The sequence below is a fragment of the Silurus aristotelis genome (assembly GCF_946808225.1).
Source record: "Silurus aristotelis genome assembly, chromosome: 3".
Classification (NCBI taxonomy): Eukaryota; Metazoa; Chordata; class Actinopteri; order Siluriformes; family Siluridae; genus Silurus; species Silurus aristotelis.
Window position 1 is genome coordinate 15,520,452 of NC_139576.1, and position 19,532 is coordinate 15,539,983.

Here is a 19,532-nt window from a genome sequence, read left to right on the forward strand (position 1 = left end):
GTGGCCTTACTTCCTTTATACTTGGTCTCCTGAACACACAACATATATACCTTTCTCTGCTCCATCATATGAGCTAACTCTCTCCCTTTACCAGTCATAGTACCAACATTTAAAATACCAACCCTAACCTCCACTCTCCTCCACTTCTCCTTTCCCTGCTGTTTTTGTAGACATCTTCCTCCTCTCCTTCTCCTCCTTCCTCCTTGCACTCCAGGCAATTTTTATTGGGTGGGAGAGCGGGCAAAATGGCTCTTTCAGTCATAAAGGTTGCAGACTATACCTGTCAACACTCCCGTTTTTCCCAGGAGTTTCCTATATTTTACCCCCCCAACCTCTCTTTTTTTTCCTCCTGGAAAGCTCCTATAAATTGTATAGCCCAAACCTCATTATAAAAAAAATCACAACAATATTTTTTTCCAAAGTTGTCCAGTTCTCAGATTTTGTATGAAACGCATAATAGCACCCCCTCACCCCCACCCCGGCTCAGGGGTTTGCGGATTTTGGTGCCCAAATGTTGACAGGCATGTTGCAGACTCCTGTAATAGACCAACTACAAAATCAGCAAGACACTACAAAAGTGATTTGACAAACACAGAGAAATAATCCCTGCATTCATGTTATTGTGTGTTTGTGATTATCTTAGTTCAAAATATAGCTCAGCTGATTTTCAACTTTTACCTAAACAAAGTATTTTCCGACTGACACTTTTCTAATAAACATCATGACTCAGCGCTTACATCAGTTTCAGGTTTCGTTTCTTTCGAGCTCTCACCCGACTTCAGAAATCGAAACAGTATTCACTACTTCCTGTACAAACGCCTCGTCTGCAAACTTCCTCAAAGCAAATATCAGTTACTGCGCACTGTCTTAGCTCCAGTTCTAGCAAAATTACTACACAGACATTCACAAGATCACCAGGCATCAGCAGTAATACCTTTGGGTCCCTGAAACTGCTACTCTGGTAAAGACAGCCACAGTTTGTTGTTAATAGAGGAAGAAGTGTAGATTTTAAATCCAGGTATGTTTTTAATCTGGCTCTTCACGTCGGTAAGCCTTATTTTTTATACTGAATACACTTATTTGTTATTATTCATAAGTCTATAATTTTAATAATTATAATACATAAGTCTATAATAATTTGTTTCCATAAACTTTTGTATTTTTTTCTGATCTTCAGCAGTAGTCAGATTTTTTTAAAATATGAAATGCTAAAACAATACTAAAGTTTAAATGTTTCTTTTGTTTTACTGTTTCCTAAATGTTACCCTAAAAGTCAGCAGCATCAACTTTCTCAAAGTGTAAAAGGTGTAATTTGTGTGTAGATGTTCCTTTTGTACCGTGTATTGCACTTCACAACTCGAGTTTTCAACTTTTTTTTTTTTCCCTGCCCTTAGAAAATATGAGGAAATTGTGTCTATTCGGTTAGCTGCATCTAAACAAGATCAAGATGCAGACATTTGGATCTTTATCTTAAAGGGGTGAGTAGTCTCAACTTCTCTTCTTGTGTCACATAAAACTGTGTTGTAATATTATATAATTGTAAGCTTAATTTTGTTTCCTAATAGCTTTGAGGACATTTTCTACATATCCAGGATGGCTAAAACGAGGGCTGTTGATGAGGTACATACAAATTTCAGAAGCCATATAGCTGAGTCATTGCCTGAGTCATTGCACCAGCAAAAAATAGTACAATGGTTCTTTGTATTGTCATTTCCGGCATGGCTAAAATAAGAGCTACATGAGAGGTACATGTAAATTTCAGAATCCATTGACCCAAGTCAATAAATGTACATTGGCACACATTGGTAAACTGGCACTGCAAAAAATTGAAATCCCAGGCTTTCATGTGTCTTGCAGTGGGAGAGAAAAACTCTAGGGAGTTTTTCCTTGCCACGGTCACCCCAGGCTGCTCATCAGGGATAAATACACATAATTCACTTTAATTCTCAAGTTCTGTTAAGCTGCTTTAAAACAATGTTTATTGTGAAAAGCGCTATAGAAATAAACTTGAACTCTGCCATAAACACCTATATCTGTATTGCAGTGATAGTCAACCTTTAGCAAGTTTCTCTCTGTCAGAAAAAGCAGTGCGTATCAGACAGATCCTTGCAAAACACCAAACTTTACCACAGTGTGTGTAGAGAACCATTTACATTCACCATTTACATCAACAGACTGATAACAATCAGTCAAATAGCTGTTCCCTTTATTGCAACAACATTTTCTAATCAAGCGATGAGGATATTATGATCAATGGTGTCAAAAGCTGCAGTAAGATCAAGCAACTCCAGCAAGAAGAGACACAGCCCTGATCAGAAGCCAATAGCAGGTCATTGAGCAATTTAGACAATGTTGTCTCTGCACTATGATGAGGCCTAAATCCTGACTGATACATTTCAAGAATGTCATTTCCATGTAGGTGTGAGCATTACTGCTGTGCTACAACATTTTTAAGGATCTTGGAGATAAAGGAAAGGTTTGATATTGGCCTATGATGGCCTATGATATTGGGTCAGGTTTTTTAAAATAAAGTGCTGATAACTGCCGGTTTGAAAGATTTAGGTACATAAACCTATTGGAAGAATTTATTATTTTTTTAAACAGGTTCAAATACCTCTGGAATTATATGTTTGAAGAAACAGTTTAAAGAAAATTTAGTTAATTTCTAGATAATCCTGCCACAGTACTGAATAAAAATCTAGAATTATGCTTGTATTTTTGTATGAGCTTAGAAAAATATGCTGATCTAGCAGCACTTTTTTTTAACAGAGAAGGCTCTCCTTCCATGCTTACTAAAATACTATCAATTTAGTTAAATGTCATTTATATACATTTATTTGTATTTATTTATATAACAGTGGTATAATCATACACGCACCTTAAAACTCTGTTCTGATAGTATTTCAGTAAAATATACAGACAATGTATTTTCATGAAAATATACATTGATGTATGTACATCAACATAGTACTAATTGTCTAAAATAGCGTAATATGATTGGTTTGTATTTATATCAGTGGCTATGTTTCACACATTTTGTATCGGGGTCTCTGCCCCATGTCTCTATCGCCTAGGGGGTCCTTGACCTGAAAATTGTTGAAGACCCCTGCTCTAGATGATGTAGCTCCCTTTAAAATTAACATGATTAGAGAGAAAAATTAGCGCAGTGGTATAATGATCATACACGCACCTTAAATCTCTGTCAAATATACCCACTGATATTATTAGAAACCAATAATATTACGCTATTTATATTATGTTAAGACAATTAGTATTATATTGTTGTTGTTGTTGTACATGCATCATTATCTGTATATTTTCATATATTTAAAAACCTTCCAAAAGATTTATGCATCATAACAAACATGCATTTTGCATAACGTTGTTCACAGTTGTCTTTTATTTAAATAGATTTGCAGTTTCATACATTTTCCATTTACTATCACGTGGACTATTATACATTTAAATAAACTTCAGCTTTAATTTTAATAGAAATTAACTTTTAATTTTCCTGTCAAATGGGCAATTATACATTTACATGAACATCAGCTTCAAGTTTAATAAAACATAATAATAATTATAACAATTTTACCCATGTTTATAAACATGCGGATGATTCGCTGTGACGACCCCTAATAGGAGAAGCCGAAAAAAAGAAAGTTTATTTTTTATACAAAAAATGTTTGTGATGAGACATTAATTAAGCAAACTGCCTGCAGTACCGCCGCGGTCCCCCTGGGGGTCGCGGAACCCCAGTTAAAGACCCCTGATCTAGACCACATAAGTCACCCGCAGGCCTTTTCTAAAAAGTAGCTCACCATAGCGCCACTTACCAGTGAGCTGCATCTAATTTTTTTTTTGTTGCTTTTCTTTTTAAATCACACTTGCATCGGTGTGAATTTAAAAATGACAATATTAAAATATAGATAAATATCATTAATTATTCATAATTACATATAATTAAAGGTAAATTGAGCAAATTTGTTTTTTGAGCAAGTGTTATTTTGACTTGTGTGTATCAAACTGGTAGCCCTTCACATGAATCGGTACCCAAGAAGTAGCTCTCATTTTCAAAAGGTTGGTGACCCCTGATCTAGACTCTCTGATACTGACATTCAGTATTCCAGTAGAGCTCTGTGTGGTCAAATGCAGGGTGATTCTGGGATTTGGGGTGGCACATGGGTGACCAAAACCCAGTCAGGAGGGCCCATGGGAAAAGTCATGTGCCGCAACGAATGTGGGGTTACATAAAAATGGACAACGCATCTCTTTTTATAAATGAAAACCATTGAACATATAATAATTGTTCTGCATCTACCTGTATTTGAATATTTTGCTGCTGTGCCAGACTTTTTTTTCCATTTCTAAAAATACAAACCGCTAACTTAATCAATATTACACAAATAGTATATTTAATAGCTATATTTTCATCTGATTAAGGACAAAATCATTTAAATGTGAAGCTGCCATGCACAAATGTTTGTTTATTTAATACAAAGATATTTACTATTCTACATTTTAAAATTCCAAGTGTCAGAATGCTAACATTATTAAATGCCCACATTTTAGCGTTTACCACGTTACTGTTGTTAGGAAGGACATCCAGACAGTGGAGGTTAGAGTTGGTACTTTAAATGTTGGTACTATGACTGGTAAAGGGAGAGAGGTAGCTGATATGATGGAGAGGAGAAAGGTAGACATGTTGTGTGTTCAAGAGACCAAGTGGAAATGGAGTAAGGCCGGGAACATTGGAGGTGGGTTTAAACTGTTCTATCATGGTGTGGATGGAAAGAGAAATAGTGTAGAGATGATCTTGAAGGAAGAGTACAGTAAGAGTGTAGTGAAGATGAAGAGAGTTTTTGATAGAGTGATGCATGTGAAGCTGAAAGGTGAAGGGGTGATAATAAATGTCATCAGGTCTATTCTCCACTAATGGGCTGTAAGATGGAGAAGAAAGAAAAAAAAAGAAAAATTCTGGAGTAAGTTAGATAAAGTGGTGGAGAGTGTACCTAGCAAAGAACGACTGGTGATTGGGCAGACTTTAATGGGCATGTAGGTGAAGAGAGCAGAGGTGATGAGGAGGTGATGGGTAGGTATGGGCTTAAGGAGAGGAATGTGGAAGGGCAGATGGTGGTAGATTTTGTTAAAAGAATGGAAATGGCAGTGGTAAATAGTTATTTTAAGAAAAAGGAGGAGCATGGCTAAACAGGATAAACACACTAAAACTAAATGTTTTTTTTAACATAAATATGAATAAAAACAGACAGGAACATTGTTCCAGAATTAATCAACTTAAACGTTAAATAACTTAAAATATTTTGCTCTCCATAAAAATATCTACTGTCAAAATTATACAAGTTAGAAATATGAACATGCTGCAAAAAAACCCTGAAAAAATAAATAAAAATAGTTTTTAAGTAAACGTTAAAATAACAACAAAAATGGCTCTTATGCCATTTTATAAAAAAATATCTTAAACGTTAAATAACTTAAAATATTTTGCTCTCCATAAAAATATCTACTGTCAAAATTATACAAGTTAGAAATATGAACATGCTGCAAAAAAAACCTGAAAAAATAAATAAAAATAGTTTTTAAGTAAACGTTAAAATAACAACAAAAATGGCTCTTATGCCATTTTATAAAAAAATATCTTAAACTTTAAATAACTTAAAATATTTTGCTCTCCATTAAAATATCTCCAGTCAAACACCAGAGGTCTCACAGCTTCATCATGCAGCTCTTCAGAAACTCTCCCTCAGTAAATAACCGCTAATGTGCCTCTGATTTCTCCTCTGCTTTCACACCAGCTTCACTTTGTGATTTTGCTCAGGTGAAAAACATCTGCTGAAATGTTCGATTCTTCTTTAACTCTTCTACTTTCTGTATCTTCTGCTCTGCATTCAGGTTTTTCAGCTTCTCCTGATGTTTTGTCTCGTAGTTCAGTCTTAGATTCAATTCCTTTATTACAGCCACATTCGCTCCAGTAATACACATGTTCACCGGCAGTGTCAGTAAACATCTACTCGGAATCCCATCGGTTTTGAAAGGCTCTGTTTTTAGAACCAACTTTTCTTTTCGACATTGTAAGGAGCTTCACAATCATTTTACAATAGGGTTAAATACATAAACAGAAGCTCGACTTGGTTGACGCTGGAATGTTCCCAGGTAGTCTATCGTTCAATAAGGCTCTATGCATTATGGGATCTGTAGTTTGTGTTATCAGCGCTTCAAATCGCCGGGACATTAATAACAATAATAATAGATCTATATACAATCATTTCGCCTTGAGTTTGACACATGTGATCTAGAGATAGTCTCCATGGACTACAATGTTTGGGGATAATATTGTGATTTGTGGTGAGAGTAGGGAGCAGGTTGAGAAGAGCCTGGAGGGGTGGAGGTATGTGCTGAAGAGAGGGGAATGAAAGTCAGTAGGAGTAAGAGAGTACATGTGTGTGAATGAGAGGAAGGGCAGTGGAGTGGTGCGGTTGCAGGGAGAAGAGGTGGTGAAAGTGGGGGAGTTTAGGTACCTGGAGTTCACGTTGCAATGCAATGGAAAGTGTGTGAGAGAAGTGAAGAAAAGAGTGCAGGCAGGGTGGAGTGGGTGGAGAAGAGTGGCAGGAGTGATTTGTGATAGAAGAGTATCTGCAAGAGTGAAAGGAAAAGTGTATAGGACTGTGGTGAGGTCAGTAATGTTGTATGGTTTAAAGACAGTGGCATTGAGTAAAAGACAGGAGGTGAAGCTGGAGGTAGCAGAGCTGCAGATGTTAAGGGGTTTTCGTTGGGAGTGACGACGATGGACACGATTAGAAATGAGTTTATTAGAGGGACAGTGCATGTAGGACGTTATGGAGACAAGGTGAGAGAGGCCCGATTGAGATGGTTTGGAGCATGTGCAGAGGAGGGACATGGGGTATATCGGTAGGAGAATACTGATGATGGAGCCACCAGGAAGTAGGAAGAGAGGAAGACCAAAAAGTAGGTTTATGGATGAGCTGAGGGAAGACATGCAAGTAGCTGGTTTGGAAAGAGGCAGATGAAGTGGACCGAGTAGTATGGGGATGGATGATCCAGTGGGGAGCAGCTGAAAGAAGAAGAAGATTTCTGTACTATTGGGGTGGTGGTGGGGGGCTACAAGTAGTAACCAAGCATATTTTTTGTGGGGTCGGTGCCACCCCTTTAGACACGCCCCTGGTCAAATGATAATTCAATCAATATCGATAAATAGGAGCTTGCTGATGTGATTGTACATTTAAAAACAGTAATGTAGCGATGTATGACTGAGGCAGATTTTAAAGCAGATAAGGTAATGATCTGAAATAACTTCAGATTGTGGAATTAATAAAATGTATTCTTACTGAATTTAGAATAAAAACAGTTGCTTAAGGGGTCTTTCTGGTTATCAAAATAAATATGAAAATCACTGACAATAAATGCTTAAAAAAAATGCTTTTTTACTTTGATTGTGTAATAAATATATATTTTTTTGTTTTCTATGTTTCAGAATAACAGGCAAGAAATATCACAAATACATTTGGCTGAACTTCCTGCAGAAATTAAGGACTGGGATAAAGATGATGTAAGACAATGGATTCTTGGATTAAAAGGTGTGGAAAATAAAAATGCAGAGATTCTCTATGAGCAGGACATTAATGGACCAAGTCTTCTATTGATGGACAGATCTACTCTTACCCAGATAGGCATTACGCTGGGACCAGCAATTCTGATTATTGATGAGAGAGATAAATTGAAGGCTCACCAGTCAAACCGCTCAGGAAGCCAGTTTGGTAATTCATGTAAACCCTATCCTTTTAATCAGTTCCATGCTGCTTACAGATACATGGAAAACAATGTACTTGATGTAATAGAAACAGGCAATCTAAACTTCATAGAACCATGTCATGAGTACAAAGCATTTATTAATTTCCAAAACGTGACACCAGAGGAAAAGCTGAAAAAGTTCACAGATGAGGTTATTCGATTTGCTGCCGCTTGCATGAACAGTCGTACTAATGGTACAATTCATTTTGGAGTTGGTGATTTACCAGAATATAGTCATGGACAAATTTTGGGTTCTATTGTTGATGACAAAGAAGCATTTAGTAATAAACTAGCATATGTGATTAAGGGGCAGTTTGAACATAAACACACTGATACGGCAAAAAAATGCATTAAACCACCAAGGTTTGTTGAGGTTCTTGGGACAAACATGATATTTTCAGGAAAATATGTAATCGAAGTAGATGTTGAACCATCCTTCTTAGTTTGTAAAGACAGCTTCTTTCACATCTACAATGTAGACTCAAGAAAAGCAAAAACATCTAAAACTACAACTGATAAGAAGGATAGTGGTAAAATGTTTTACATTCGAGACAACAGCAGTAGCAGAAATCTTCAATCTTCCTCTACAAAATCTCTAAAGGAATACAACGAGTATGTTGCTAATATGGCACATCTTTCAAAGTTGAGGCATGATGCTGAAGAAAAGCACCTCAGTAATGTTAAATTGAGTGTGCAGGGTTCTAAGCTCTGTGAGATGCTCACAGGAGGTTCACAATCTTTGGATAAATCTCACTTTGAGCGATATGTACTAGTTGTTAATAAAGCCCATCCTGTTCAACTAGAATACCTAGGATTTCTTCTGGACATGAACCTAACAGCTGTTTTGGACTTTGATCCAGAATCTGCTAAAACTGGCTTGCATAAACGATTTGATGAGAGAACCACAAATGTTCATTTGCCTATGCAGTATAAAATCACAGAGCCAGTTCAGGATATTGCAAGTAAGCTGAAGCTGACCAGAGCCACAAGTTGGGTGTTCTGTAATGGAGGAGTAAGAGATGAACCATTCTCTGGTGTGGAAACCTGGCTAACAGAGAAAGGTTCTGGCATTCGTGATGTTGTGTCATTCCTTTGCCGAAGGGATGTGTTGCCTCACAAAAAATTTCTCATCATATTCATTCTATTGAGTGAGGTCACTGACATGCGTGATCCTCTCCTTGAGACCTTCAGTATGTTTTTGCAGGAGCTGCAAGGTACAGAACAAATCCTTTGCATTTGTGAAAATAAAAGAGTATACGCTAACTGGAAAGATCTTATCGATAAACGATATGGAAAAGACATCTCTAGAAGAAGCATTTATGAGCTCAGTTTTGCTGAGATTAATGGTACTGTCCTCAGTCTGTGGTCAGAAAATCGCAAATCAAGCAGATTTTTGCCTGCTGGTGGTGGTAAGGTTTTATTACCAAAAAAAGTGGAGGGCGACATGGATGCATTAGACATTTTATGTGTAAATCAATGTGAAGGAGGCAATGAAGACAAACTTGAACTTGAAGAAGCTTTTTACAAGGGAGGAAAGGTGTGCTGGTGGAACTTATACTTTTCAGAGCAGCCAGGATCAATGCCGTTTATCAAACGAGATAAGTTTGACTACTTCATTAATACCATCATACCTGAGTTGGGCTCTCTCAGACCAGCTTGTGTTCGCTTCAATGTATTTCATCTTCCTGGTTGTGGAGGAACAACTCTGGCCATGCATGTTTTGTGGACATTAAAAGAGAAATTCCGTTGTGCAATACTAAAAAACAAAGAAGTTGGTGATGAAGATATAGCACAACAGGTAGTTAACTTGTTGACATTTGAGACAATGGAGCAGCAAACACGACTTCCAGTGCTGCTCCTGATAGATGACTTTGAAGACATTCAAGCTGTGAATGATCTCCAGCAGCACATTCAAAAGGAATGTCAAAAGAGAAAGGTTTTTGACAAGTCTCCACAGGTCATCATTCTCAACTGTATGAGGGCTGACTCACAGCAGCAGACTGAAGCAACAGATGACACAGTATTTATTGGTAACAAGCTCTCTGAGAAGGAACAAATGTTATTTGAAAAAAAGCTAGAGGAAATTGAAAGGATTTACACAAATACTGAAACATTCTATGGTTTCATGATCCTGAAGAAAGACTTTTCTCCAGAGTACATACAGGGTGTTGTAAAAAATACACTGAGGGGCTTTGACTTTACAAAGAGAGATGCTCAACTCATTGCGATACTTGTACTCATGAATTGTTACTGTAAGAGTGCAAATATATCAGTCTCTATATGTGAAGAATTTCTTGGTCTGTCAACAAGGCCAGACTCAACTTCATGTAGGGTTGAAGATGGGTTTGGAAAGTTTTCCACACTTGTAACACAATGCACATCAACATTTGCTGTGGAATTTCAGGCTATTAGAGTAATTCACTCAAGCATGGCAGAACAATGTTTAAAGGAAATTACAACTACTTTTGAAACATCCCAAGCAAAGATCACGGACATCCTACTGACAACAGATGTGTTTTACAGTTGCATTCAGGGAAAGGAAAAACTCATGCAGGACATTCGCACTATTTTGGTGAAAAGACATTACCCTGCTGACAGTGTCCAAGCAGATTTTAAATTTTCACCACTTATTCAAGCCATTGCAAAGGAGACTCCAGGTTGCGAGCAAAATATTTTGCTTAATGCAGCCAAACGCTTTGAAAAAGATGCAGTAATATTCCAGCTCCTTTCCAGGTACCACTATCTGAGGAAAGAAGACTTTGAAGAGGCAAAGGCTTGGGCAAAAAAGGCAAGAGATCTTCAAAGGGATAATTCCTACATTTGCGATACCTCTGCACAAGTAATTAAGCATGAACTAAAAAAGGCTATCAGTAATGACAATGCAGATGCAATTAAACCAGACAGATTAAAAGAATATCTCAAAATGGCTGCGGATGCAACATCGGCTTTCAGAGAAACCCAAGAAATTGCTAGAAAAGAAGTTCTACTTCGATATAAAACAAAAAAAGACTTTAGCCCCTATAATACTGCTGGTTGCCTTGGGGAGCTTCAAGTCGCTGTTATAGTGATAAAGATACTGGAAAGGATTCCATTGTTTTTATCCAATCATCATGATCTCAGACAGGTTCTCTCAGGTAAATTAAAAATACAAGAAATGGCAAGCAAAGATGGAAATAAGCGAAAGAATGCATCCTATTACCATTTTCTGCAGGATTTTTCCGACCTTCTGTATAACCTCAGAGACAACATGAAGAAGCACTTGGATTTTCTGGACAATTTCTTTGTCAACTTGAGCCCATTCTACTTACAAACAGATAACAGAGATTTCTGGATACAAGAAACCTTCAAGTGCTTTCAGAAGTATGTTAGCCTCTTTTGCAATTTAGATTCAAAGGAATTGACTAAAAACAGGGCATTGAGCTACATGGACAAGATTGAAAAAACACGACAATGGCTGGAAAAGAACAATGCTGATTCCTACATTGGACTGCTTAAATTTCTTGCCACAGAAGGAAATGAATCACCAAGAAGCAAAGCCCAAACCATTGAACATATTGTCACTCAGTATACTAAACTACAAAATGAAGGGGGATTAAAAGATGCCATTAATCTCATCTATGCAAATATTGTTCTAAGTAAAATTAAACCGGAATCTCAGATTCTCTGGCCCCATGAGAAACTTCTTAAACTTCTCTGCAAAATACTTGAACACCCTGTCCCACTCAGTGACAGCTTAGCATTGCATTTTGTTGCAGTGATGATGCTATGGCCAGAGTCCAATGTCAAAAACAGTTTGCCAATCTATGTGTCACAAATGAAAAGCTCTTTTTCAAATGAAATGATACCAGTATGCAATGGAAAGAGAGCAGCTGTTCATTTTTACCTGGGAAAAAGTGCAGGTTATTGTCGAATGATTACTCAGAATGATATTGATACATGTGTGAGCTCACAGCAGCTTGGAAAATTGCAAAATGAAAAGATATGGGAGAACAAGAAAATCCAAAATATGCTCCACAGAGTAACTGGAAGGATTTCTAATCATTGCATTATGGCAAACACATCAAATCCACATATGCAGGTTGCAGTCTCACCATTGTTCAAATGTCAGTTGTGTGGATATCTGGGTGACAACGTTTCATTTTTTGTTGGATTTTCCATGGATGGCCCAGTTGCAGTTGGCATTAAGCCTGAGTCATAGGCTCTACACTTAGACTGTGTAATTCATGTTAGTGAGAAAACAGGGTATAAAACACCAGTGTCTCATTTCAGATGAACCCAAAGTCATCAAATCATAACATCATCATTATAAGGTTAAGTTTTACAGGCATATATAATATATTGTATCTACATAGGTTAAAGAGGGTGTATCTGGCTAAATACAGGACAGATTAGGGCAGTTAAGCCAGTGAAGCCAGTTTATTCAGACTATTTTTGCATTTGATGTTAATATGTTATTAAAATGCGATTAAGATGTGATTAATGTCTAGACTTATAACTGAAACATGTCATACAATAAATGTAGCTTTAGGATTATTTTGTTATCCTGTACTGTTTTGTCTTCAAATTTTTATTTTTATTTATTTTTTATTTTTTTTAACACCTTTCATATGGATGTATTATGTATTTTGATCATTTGTTAAATAGGGTAGTATGGTCTTCATATCTCCTCTCATATATACATTGTGTTATATCTGTTGTGTTAAGGATTGAATAAAACCAAGAATGTATGTCATTTAATGCTCTGAGATTCTCAAGTGTTTTATCATTCTATCTTTCATATGTTCTTTTAAAAACATGCATAGCTCAATGCAATTTCCAACTACATAACAAAATCAATAAGTTATTTGACTTTCCTTTATTACACCACTATAGGGGGATATAGGACCTGTTTGTGCTTCATGACTTCCACTCACAGAACGTTGACTTGAATACCAAATCAAAAAACCCTTTTATCAAATATTCTTTACACTGTGTGAAAGTTATGAAATTGTTGAGAGCATATCTAGTTCTGGATCTAATTCTAAATCTAGGATTTTCAATATTTAAAACTAAAAAAGTTTTTAAACTGCACACATGACACCTTCATTCCCACTCAATTTTCTTTAGAAGACCTTAATATATATTCAATATTAATTATCCCAGATCAGCAATAGTTTATTTAATGTATTTAGCTTTACTGTATTTTGTCTTATGTTGTATAATGTTAAGCATCCTGTCAATTAATATGTTTGAAACCTTAACTTATTATGACATTAAAGTTTATTATATGCTACTAATTATACAGTAAAAGACTTGTGCTGAGATGTTGCTTAAATGTCTCTAAAATCTGAGTTAGTGGAGGATTATTTGGCTGGCTGAGTGATTTTAAATGTGATTTGAAAAGATCACGTGTCATTTTAAGGTTAAGCTAAAATGACAACCAAAAAATGTAGGACTAAGTGTAAACATTTCTTTAAATTTGTATTTAAATACAATGGCCTGCCACCACCCGCACACCATGTAACACAGAAAAGCTCTAAAATGTATCCTTTATGTTTGTAATTGAAAGCTGTTTTAATGTCAATGGATTATAATAATAATAACAACAATAATAGTTATTATTGTTGTTATTATTATTATTATTGTAATTATTATTATAATAACAATAATAATTATTATTATCTTTATTATTGTTATTATTATTATTATTATTATTATTATTATTATTATTATTATTATTATTTGTTTTACTTATTGCGGCTGTTACATCTTTTTTCTTTTTAAAGTACGATATGTTTTCTGGTAACAAATTCACAGTTAAGAGACATGCAAAATAATTTTATTGTGACAGAATTTCAAATAAGGAAGCCACTTGTGTTACCAGTTTAAAATTATTAAAATTCTGGTTTGTTATAAACATATATACAGACACACTTTGGGTCTTTCCAACTATCTTGTTTTACCTGATGAGTGATAAAATGATATGATTATGAATGTTCAAATAAACAAACCAGTAAAACCACAGAATAAATATATCCAGCGCAAATATATGATTATTGTATATCGGCTATTTGTGCAACTGGTTGATTATTTCACTTTTAAAAATTATACCTCATATAGAAATATCAATCTAAATCTAAAATTAATATTATAGACATGTAGACATCTTCCTCCTCTCCTTCTCCTCCTTGCGCTCCAGGCAATTTTTATTGGGTGGGAGAGCGGGCAAAATGGCTCTTTCAGTCATAAAGGTTGCAGACTATACCTGTCAACACTTCTTTTTTCCCCAGGAGTCTCCTACATTTTATACACCCCCCCCCCCCCCCCTGGAAAGCTCCTATAATTTGTATAGCCCAAACCTCATTATAAAAATAATCACAACAATATTTTTTTCCAACGCTGTCCAGTTGTCAGATTTTGTATGAAACGCATTATAGCACCCCCTCACCCCCACCCCGGCTCAGGGGTTTGCGGATTTTGGTGCCCAAATGTTGACAGGCATGTTGCAGACCCCTGTAATAGACCAACTACAAAATCAGCAAGACACTACAAAAGTGATTTGACAAACACAGAGAAATAATCCCTGCATTAATGTTATTGTGTGTTTGTGATTAGCTTAGCTCAAAATATAGCTCAGCTGATTTTCAACTTTTACCTAAATGTAGCAGTATGGTCGGATGTCAGCTGAGGCTGATTATGCTCATTTGCCTCCCTAAAAAGTTGTTTCGGTTCGTGTTGTGGGTGCGTTTGCGCTTTGTCCGCGAGCGAGCCGCCGTACTTTCGGGTTTACGTGCGGATAGTGGCAAGGTAGGTAGTTGGTAGTGAATGATTTGTAATGGTCATGGTCTATCACACTGGGTTCTTATGAAATTATTTCATTTAAGGGTGGATTGAGGTGCTTTGTGGGGAAGCCGTTAATTGTTGGTCAGGAAGACGTGTTTATTAAACGTCTGCATCCGTGCCTCGTGAGTCGCCGTACAGGTATGTGTTGACGCTGACTTTATTATGAACGTTATATGGGCTTTAACAATCGGCTGATTTAAAGTGTGTTTTCCCTATTTAAGGTGCGGGTCAATGTGCAAGGGACGTTACAGTGGGCTGCTGCTGTAGTGGGCTGCTGCTGTAGTGGGCTTTTTCCTGCGCTATGTGCATCGTTTACACCGCTTTGATGTTGGTGTGACTGTCCGCTTTATCCGACCGCAGCGGCTGGGTGCTACATCTGTGCTCTGCTTTGCCTGCTTCGCTCTGCGTTGTCTGCTTCACTGGGTTCAGCTGGGCATGTTAATCTACGCTTCTGTTTCTTGAAGCTTCGTGTTACTTCCATTTGGCACCAGCTGAGGAACATTTTGCTGCTCCTGTAGGCTAACAGTTTATCATTACAGCAATTGAATACCTGCATGATTAGCTGGACTGGGAGCATGGTGTTTATTTCCAACGGTAGTGTGAGTAACTGATTTAGAAGTGGCGTGTGACAGGGTAGTCATTACCTGACTGTCACTAGCATTGCTGTTTGTTCTTTGTTTTTGGGTTATTCGTTGTGTTGTGATTTAATCATTTATTTGTTAGCTTTATTCTTTTTTTTGTTTATTATTTTCATAACTTTATTGGTTTGAGGTTTTCCTACTGTAATGGGAATCCATTTCTTTTGGTTTCTATTTTTCTATTGGTTTGAAATAGTGGTATAATGTCTGTTTTCTTAAGTGTAGTTGTTTTTAATTTATTTCATGATGTGAAGTACCTCTCCTCTGTTCATGTGCCTCTGTAAGGATTTTTATTGGTTTTCTGCCTATTTCAGCCCTATTTCAGTTGACTGCCAAGAGCCAGGCTGTGTGCGATGCTTGTTGCAACCTGTGTTTTTTTTTAATTACTTTTGTTTTCTTCTTTTGTCTTTAGGAGTGGGGTGGCCAGTGGCAGCAGATTAGCATCTTGTGGTGGTGGGTTCCTAACCTGGTTGCAGTGCAGTGTTCACAGTGAGGTGTGCTGTGCTGTGGTGCGTGTGGGCACGTGTGAGTGTTCTCTCTGCTTAGGACCCTGTGTGCTCTCTGCTTAGGACATCAGGCCTTCTCCCACTCTGAAGTGTTTTGTCTTTTATTTTGTTTAAATCTGAAATCAGTTTAAATAGTTATTTACTCAACTCTGGTCTGATACCTGACCCAGTCGTGGCGAACCTGTGTGCCTTAAGGTTGAGGGCAGTCCCGGAAATAGCCCCCGGGTGGCGTAGTCGGTACAAATTATTAGTTGGTATCGTCATAGTTGGCGTAGCCGGTATAAGTGTGACGAGTCGGCACCGCCACATAAACAAAGAATTTTCCGACTGACACTTTTCTAATAAACATCATGACTCACTCGCTTAAATCAGTTTCAGGTTTCGTTTCTTTTGAGCCATCACTCGACTTAAGAAATCGAAACAGTATTCACTACTTCCTGTACAAACGCCTCGTCTGCAAACTTCCTCAAAGCAAATATCAGTTACTGCGCACTGTCTAAGCTCCAGTTCTGGCAAAATCACTGCACAGACAGTCACAAGATCATTAATAGAAACCAATAATATTACGCTATTTATATTATGTTAAGAAAATTAGTATTATGTTGTTGTTGTTGTACATGCATCATTGTCTGTATATTTTCATGTATTTAAAAATCTTTCAAAAAGATTTATGCATCATAACATACATTTTGCATAACGTTGTTCACAGTTGTCTTTTATTTAAATAGATTTGCAGTTTCATACATTTTCCATTTACTATCACGTGGACTATTATACATTTAAATAAACTTCAGCTTTAATTTTAATAGAAATTAACTTTTAATTTTCCTGTCAAATAGGCAATTATACGTTAACATGAACATCAGCTTTAAGTTTAATGAAACATTAATGTAATAATTATAATATTTTTACCCATGTTTATTTTTTATACAAAAAAAACTAACATTATTAAAAGCCCACATTTTAGCATTTACCACGTTACTGCAGACTATTTGGAAAAGTGATTTCAACTTTATTCTTTAAAACAACAGGATGAAACGGTACATAACGATTTTTATATTAAGCGGTGCATCACGACTAAAAAACACCACTAAGCACTAGCTCTATGGAGCATTCAACCTACATTCTCTCTCTCTCTCTCTCTCTCTCTCTCTCTCTCTCTCTCTCTCTCTCTCTCTCTCTCTCTCTCTCTCTCTCTCTCTCTCTCTATATATATATATCCCACACCGTAGATGTTATACACGGATCAGTCTACACTGCTGAACCAAGCCATTAGGGTTGCACAAGCCAGTGCACTCTTAATGCTAGGATAAATGGGGAGAGTTGCATTAGGAAGGGCATCCAGACTGTGGAGGTTCGGGTTGGTACTTTAAATGTTGGTACTTTGACTGGTAAAGGGAGAGAGTTAGCTGATATGATGAAGAGGGAAAAGGTAGACATGTTGTGTGTTCAGGAGTGGAAAGGGAGTAAGGCCAGGATCATTGGAGGTGGCTTTAAACTGTTCTTTCATAGTGTGGATGGAAAGAAAAATGGTGTAGGGGTGATTCTTGAGGAAGAGTTTAGTAAGCGTTGAAGTAGAGATGAAGAGAGTTTCTGATAGAGTGATGAATGTGAAGCTGAAAGTTGAAGGAGTGATGATAAATGTCATCAGAGTCTATGCTCCACTAATGGGCTGTGAGATGGAGAAGAAAGAAAAATTCTGGAGTAAGTTAGATAAAGTGTTGGAGAGTGTACCTAGCAAAGAACGACTGGTGATTGGGCAGACTTTAATGGGCATGTAGGTGAAGTGAACAGAGGTGATGAGGAGGTTATGGGTAGGCATGGTCTTAAGGAGAGGAATGTGGAAGGGCAGATGGTGGTAGATTTTGCTAAAAGGATAGAAATGGCAGTGGTAAATACGTATTTTAAGAAGAAGGAGGATCATAGGGTGACATATAAGAGTGGAGGAAGGTGCACACAGGTGGATTATATTCTATGTAGGAGATGCAACCTGAAAGAGATTGGAGACTGTCAGGTATTTGCAGGGGACAGTGTAGCTAGACAGCATCGGATGGTGGTCTGTAGGATGGTTTTAAAGGTGAAGAAAAGGAGGAGGAGAGTGATGACTTTTGAATTTTTAAGAATAAGGGAGATGTGCAGACCTGCAGTAACTAATGGGGAATAAAGTTGATCAATCACACCATGAAATTATGGGAAAGAGTAGTGGAAGCCAGGCTGAGAGAAGAGGTGACCATCTGTGAGCAACAGTAAGGTTTCATGCATAGGAAGAGCACCACAGATGCAATATTTGCTTTGAAAATGTTGATGGTAAAGTATAGAGAAGGACAGCCTCACTCTGTTTTTAAAGAACCTGGGATTACGTTAAGTAACCCATCGTTGCATTGTGTGTTTGCGGCTCTAGAGATAGTCTCCATGGACTATAATGTTTGTGGATGATATTTTGATTTGTGGTGAGAGTAGTGAGCAGGTTGAGAAGAGACTGGAGGAGTGAAGGTATGTGCTGGAGAGAAGGGGAATGAAAGTCAGTAGGAGTAAGACAGAGTACATGTGTGTGAATTAAAGGGAGGGCAGTGGAGTGGTGCGGTAGAGTCCACGGAGACTTTTGTCTGACCTCGTCCGTCAAACTGTCCATCACCACTGCGAACAGGAAAGGGCTCAGAGCCGATCCTTGATGCAGTCCAACCTCCACCTTGAACCAGTCTGTTGTTCCTACTGCACACTTCACTGCTGTGACATACTCATACTTCTCTGACACACCTGACTTCCTAATACAATACCACAACTTCTTTCTCGGCACTCTGTCGTATGCTTTCTCTAAATCTACAAACACGCAATGCAACTCCTTCTGACCTTCTCTATACTTTTCTATCAACATTCTCAAAGCAAATAATGCGTCTGTGGTGCTCTTACTTCGGCATGAAACCAATCTGTTGCTCACAGATGTGGGGGAGCCAAGCATATTTAGCACACTCCTACTCCATTTCTCAGGCACTTTTTCACCTTCCAAAATCTTGTTAAACAATCTTGTTAAAAACTCCACTGCCATCTCTCCTAAACATTTCTATGCTTCTACCGGTATGTCATCTGGTCCAACCAACTTTCCACTCTTCATCCTCTTAATCGTTGCTCTCACTTCCTCCTCACTAATCCTATCCACGTCCTGCTTCACCATCTGCACATCATCCAACCTTCTCTCTCTCTAGTTTTTCTCATTCACCAGCTGCTTAAAATACTCCCTCCACCTTCTCAACACACTCTCCCCACTACTCAGCACAATCCTGTTTTGCCAATCTCTTTCTCCTTATGCTCTCCTGAAGTTCCTTCCTCCACCAGCATGTCTCTGTCTTCCTTTCTATTTCCAGATGTCACACCAAGTACCTTTCCAGCTGTCTCCCTTATCACTTCTGCAGTAGTTGCCCGATCATCCAGCACCTTTTCACCACAACCGAGCCCCTGTCTGACCTCTTCCCTAAACCTCACACTACAGTCTTCCTCCTTCAGTTTCCACCATCTTATTCTTTTTTCAGTCCCCACTCTCTGCTACTTCTTTTTTACATCCAAAGCCATTCTACAGACCACCATCCAATGCGGTCTAGCTAAACTGTCCCCTGCCAACACCTTAGTCTCCAATCTTCTACATAGAACATAGTCCACCTGTGTGCACCTTCCTCCACTCTTCTATGTCACCCTATGCTCCTCCTTTTTCTTAAAATAAGTATTCACCACTGCAATTTCCATCCTT

At 37.6% G+C, this 19,532-nt stretch overlaps 1 protein-coding gene and 1 long non-coding RNA gene across 4 annotated transcripts in view; one reads left to right on the forward strand and one right to left on the reverse strand.

The window, feature by feature from the left end:
- The first annotated feature begins 804 nt into the window (after window positions 1–804).
- Window positions 805–12,567, forward strand: LOC310723123 (sterile alpha motif domain-containing protein 9-like). Of its 3 annotated transcripts, none has more exons than XM_083535833.1 (4): window positions 805–1,047; window positions 1,395–1,478; window positions 1,566–1,620; window positions 7,508–12,567. In XM_083535833.1, exons 3-4 carry the CDS (start codon window positions 1,594–1,596, stop codon window positions 12,020–12,022), a joined length of 4,542 nt encoding a protein of 1,513 aa, XP_083391959.1. In that variant the 5' UTR covers window positions 805–1,047; window positions 1,395–1,478; window positions 1,566–1,593; the 3' UTR covers window positions 12,023–12,567. The 3 variants fall into 3 exon arrangements, with proteins under 3 accessions (XP_083391959.1, XP_083391960.1, XP_083391958.1); XM_083535834.1 differs by having other exon boundaries at window positions 805–961; XM_083535832.1 differs by having other exon boundaries at window positions 824–1,018.
- Window positions 5,719–19,532, reverse strand: part of LOC310723155 — a 37,908-nt gene continuing 24,094 nt past the window's right edge. Inside the window, exons 2-3 of the long non-coding RNA XR_014532594.1 lie at window positions 7,139–12,372; window positions 5,719–7,087 (exon numbers count right to left, since the gene is read on the reverse strand). This is a non-coding gene — a long non-coding RNA (uncharacterized lncRNA). The remainder of the gene's footprint in view (window positions 7,088–7,138; window positions 12,373–19,532) is intronic.

What these genes read in the sequence shown, in the direction of transcription:
- LOC310723123 (XM_083535833.1), top strand. Translation starts at nt 1,594, where the DNA reads ATGGCTAAAACGAGGGCTGTTGATGAG. An exon ending in AAACGAGGGCTGTTGATGAG is followed by an intron (nt 1,621 to 7,507) that starts GTACATACAAAT and finishes TCTATGTTTCAG; the next exon opens with AATAACAGGCAAGAAATATC.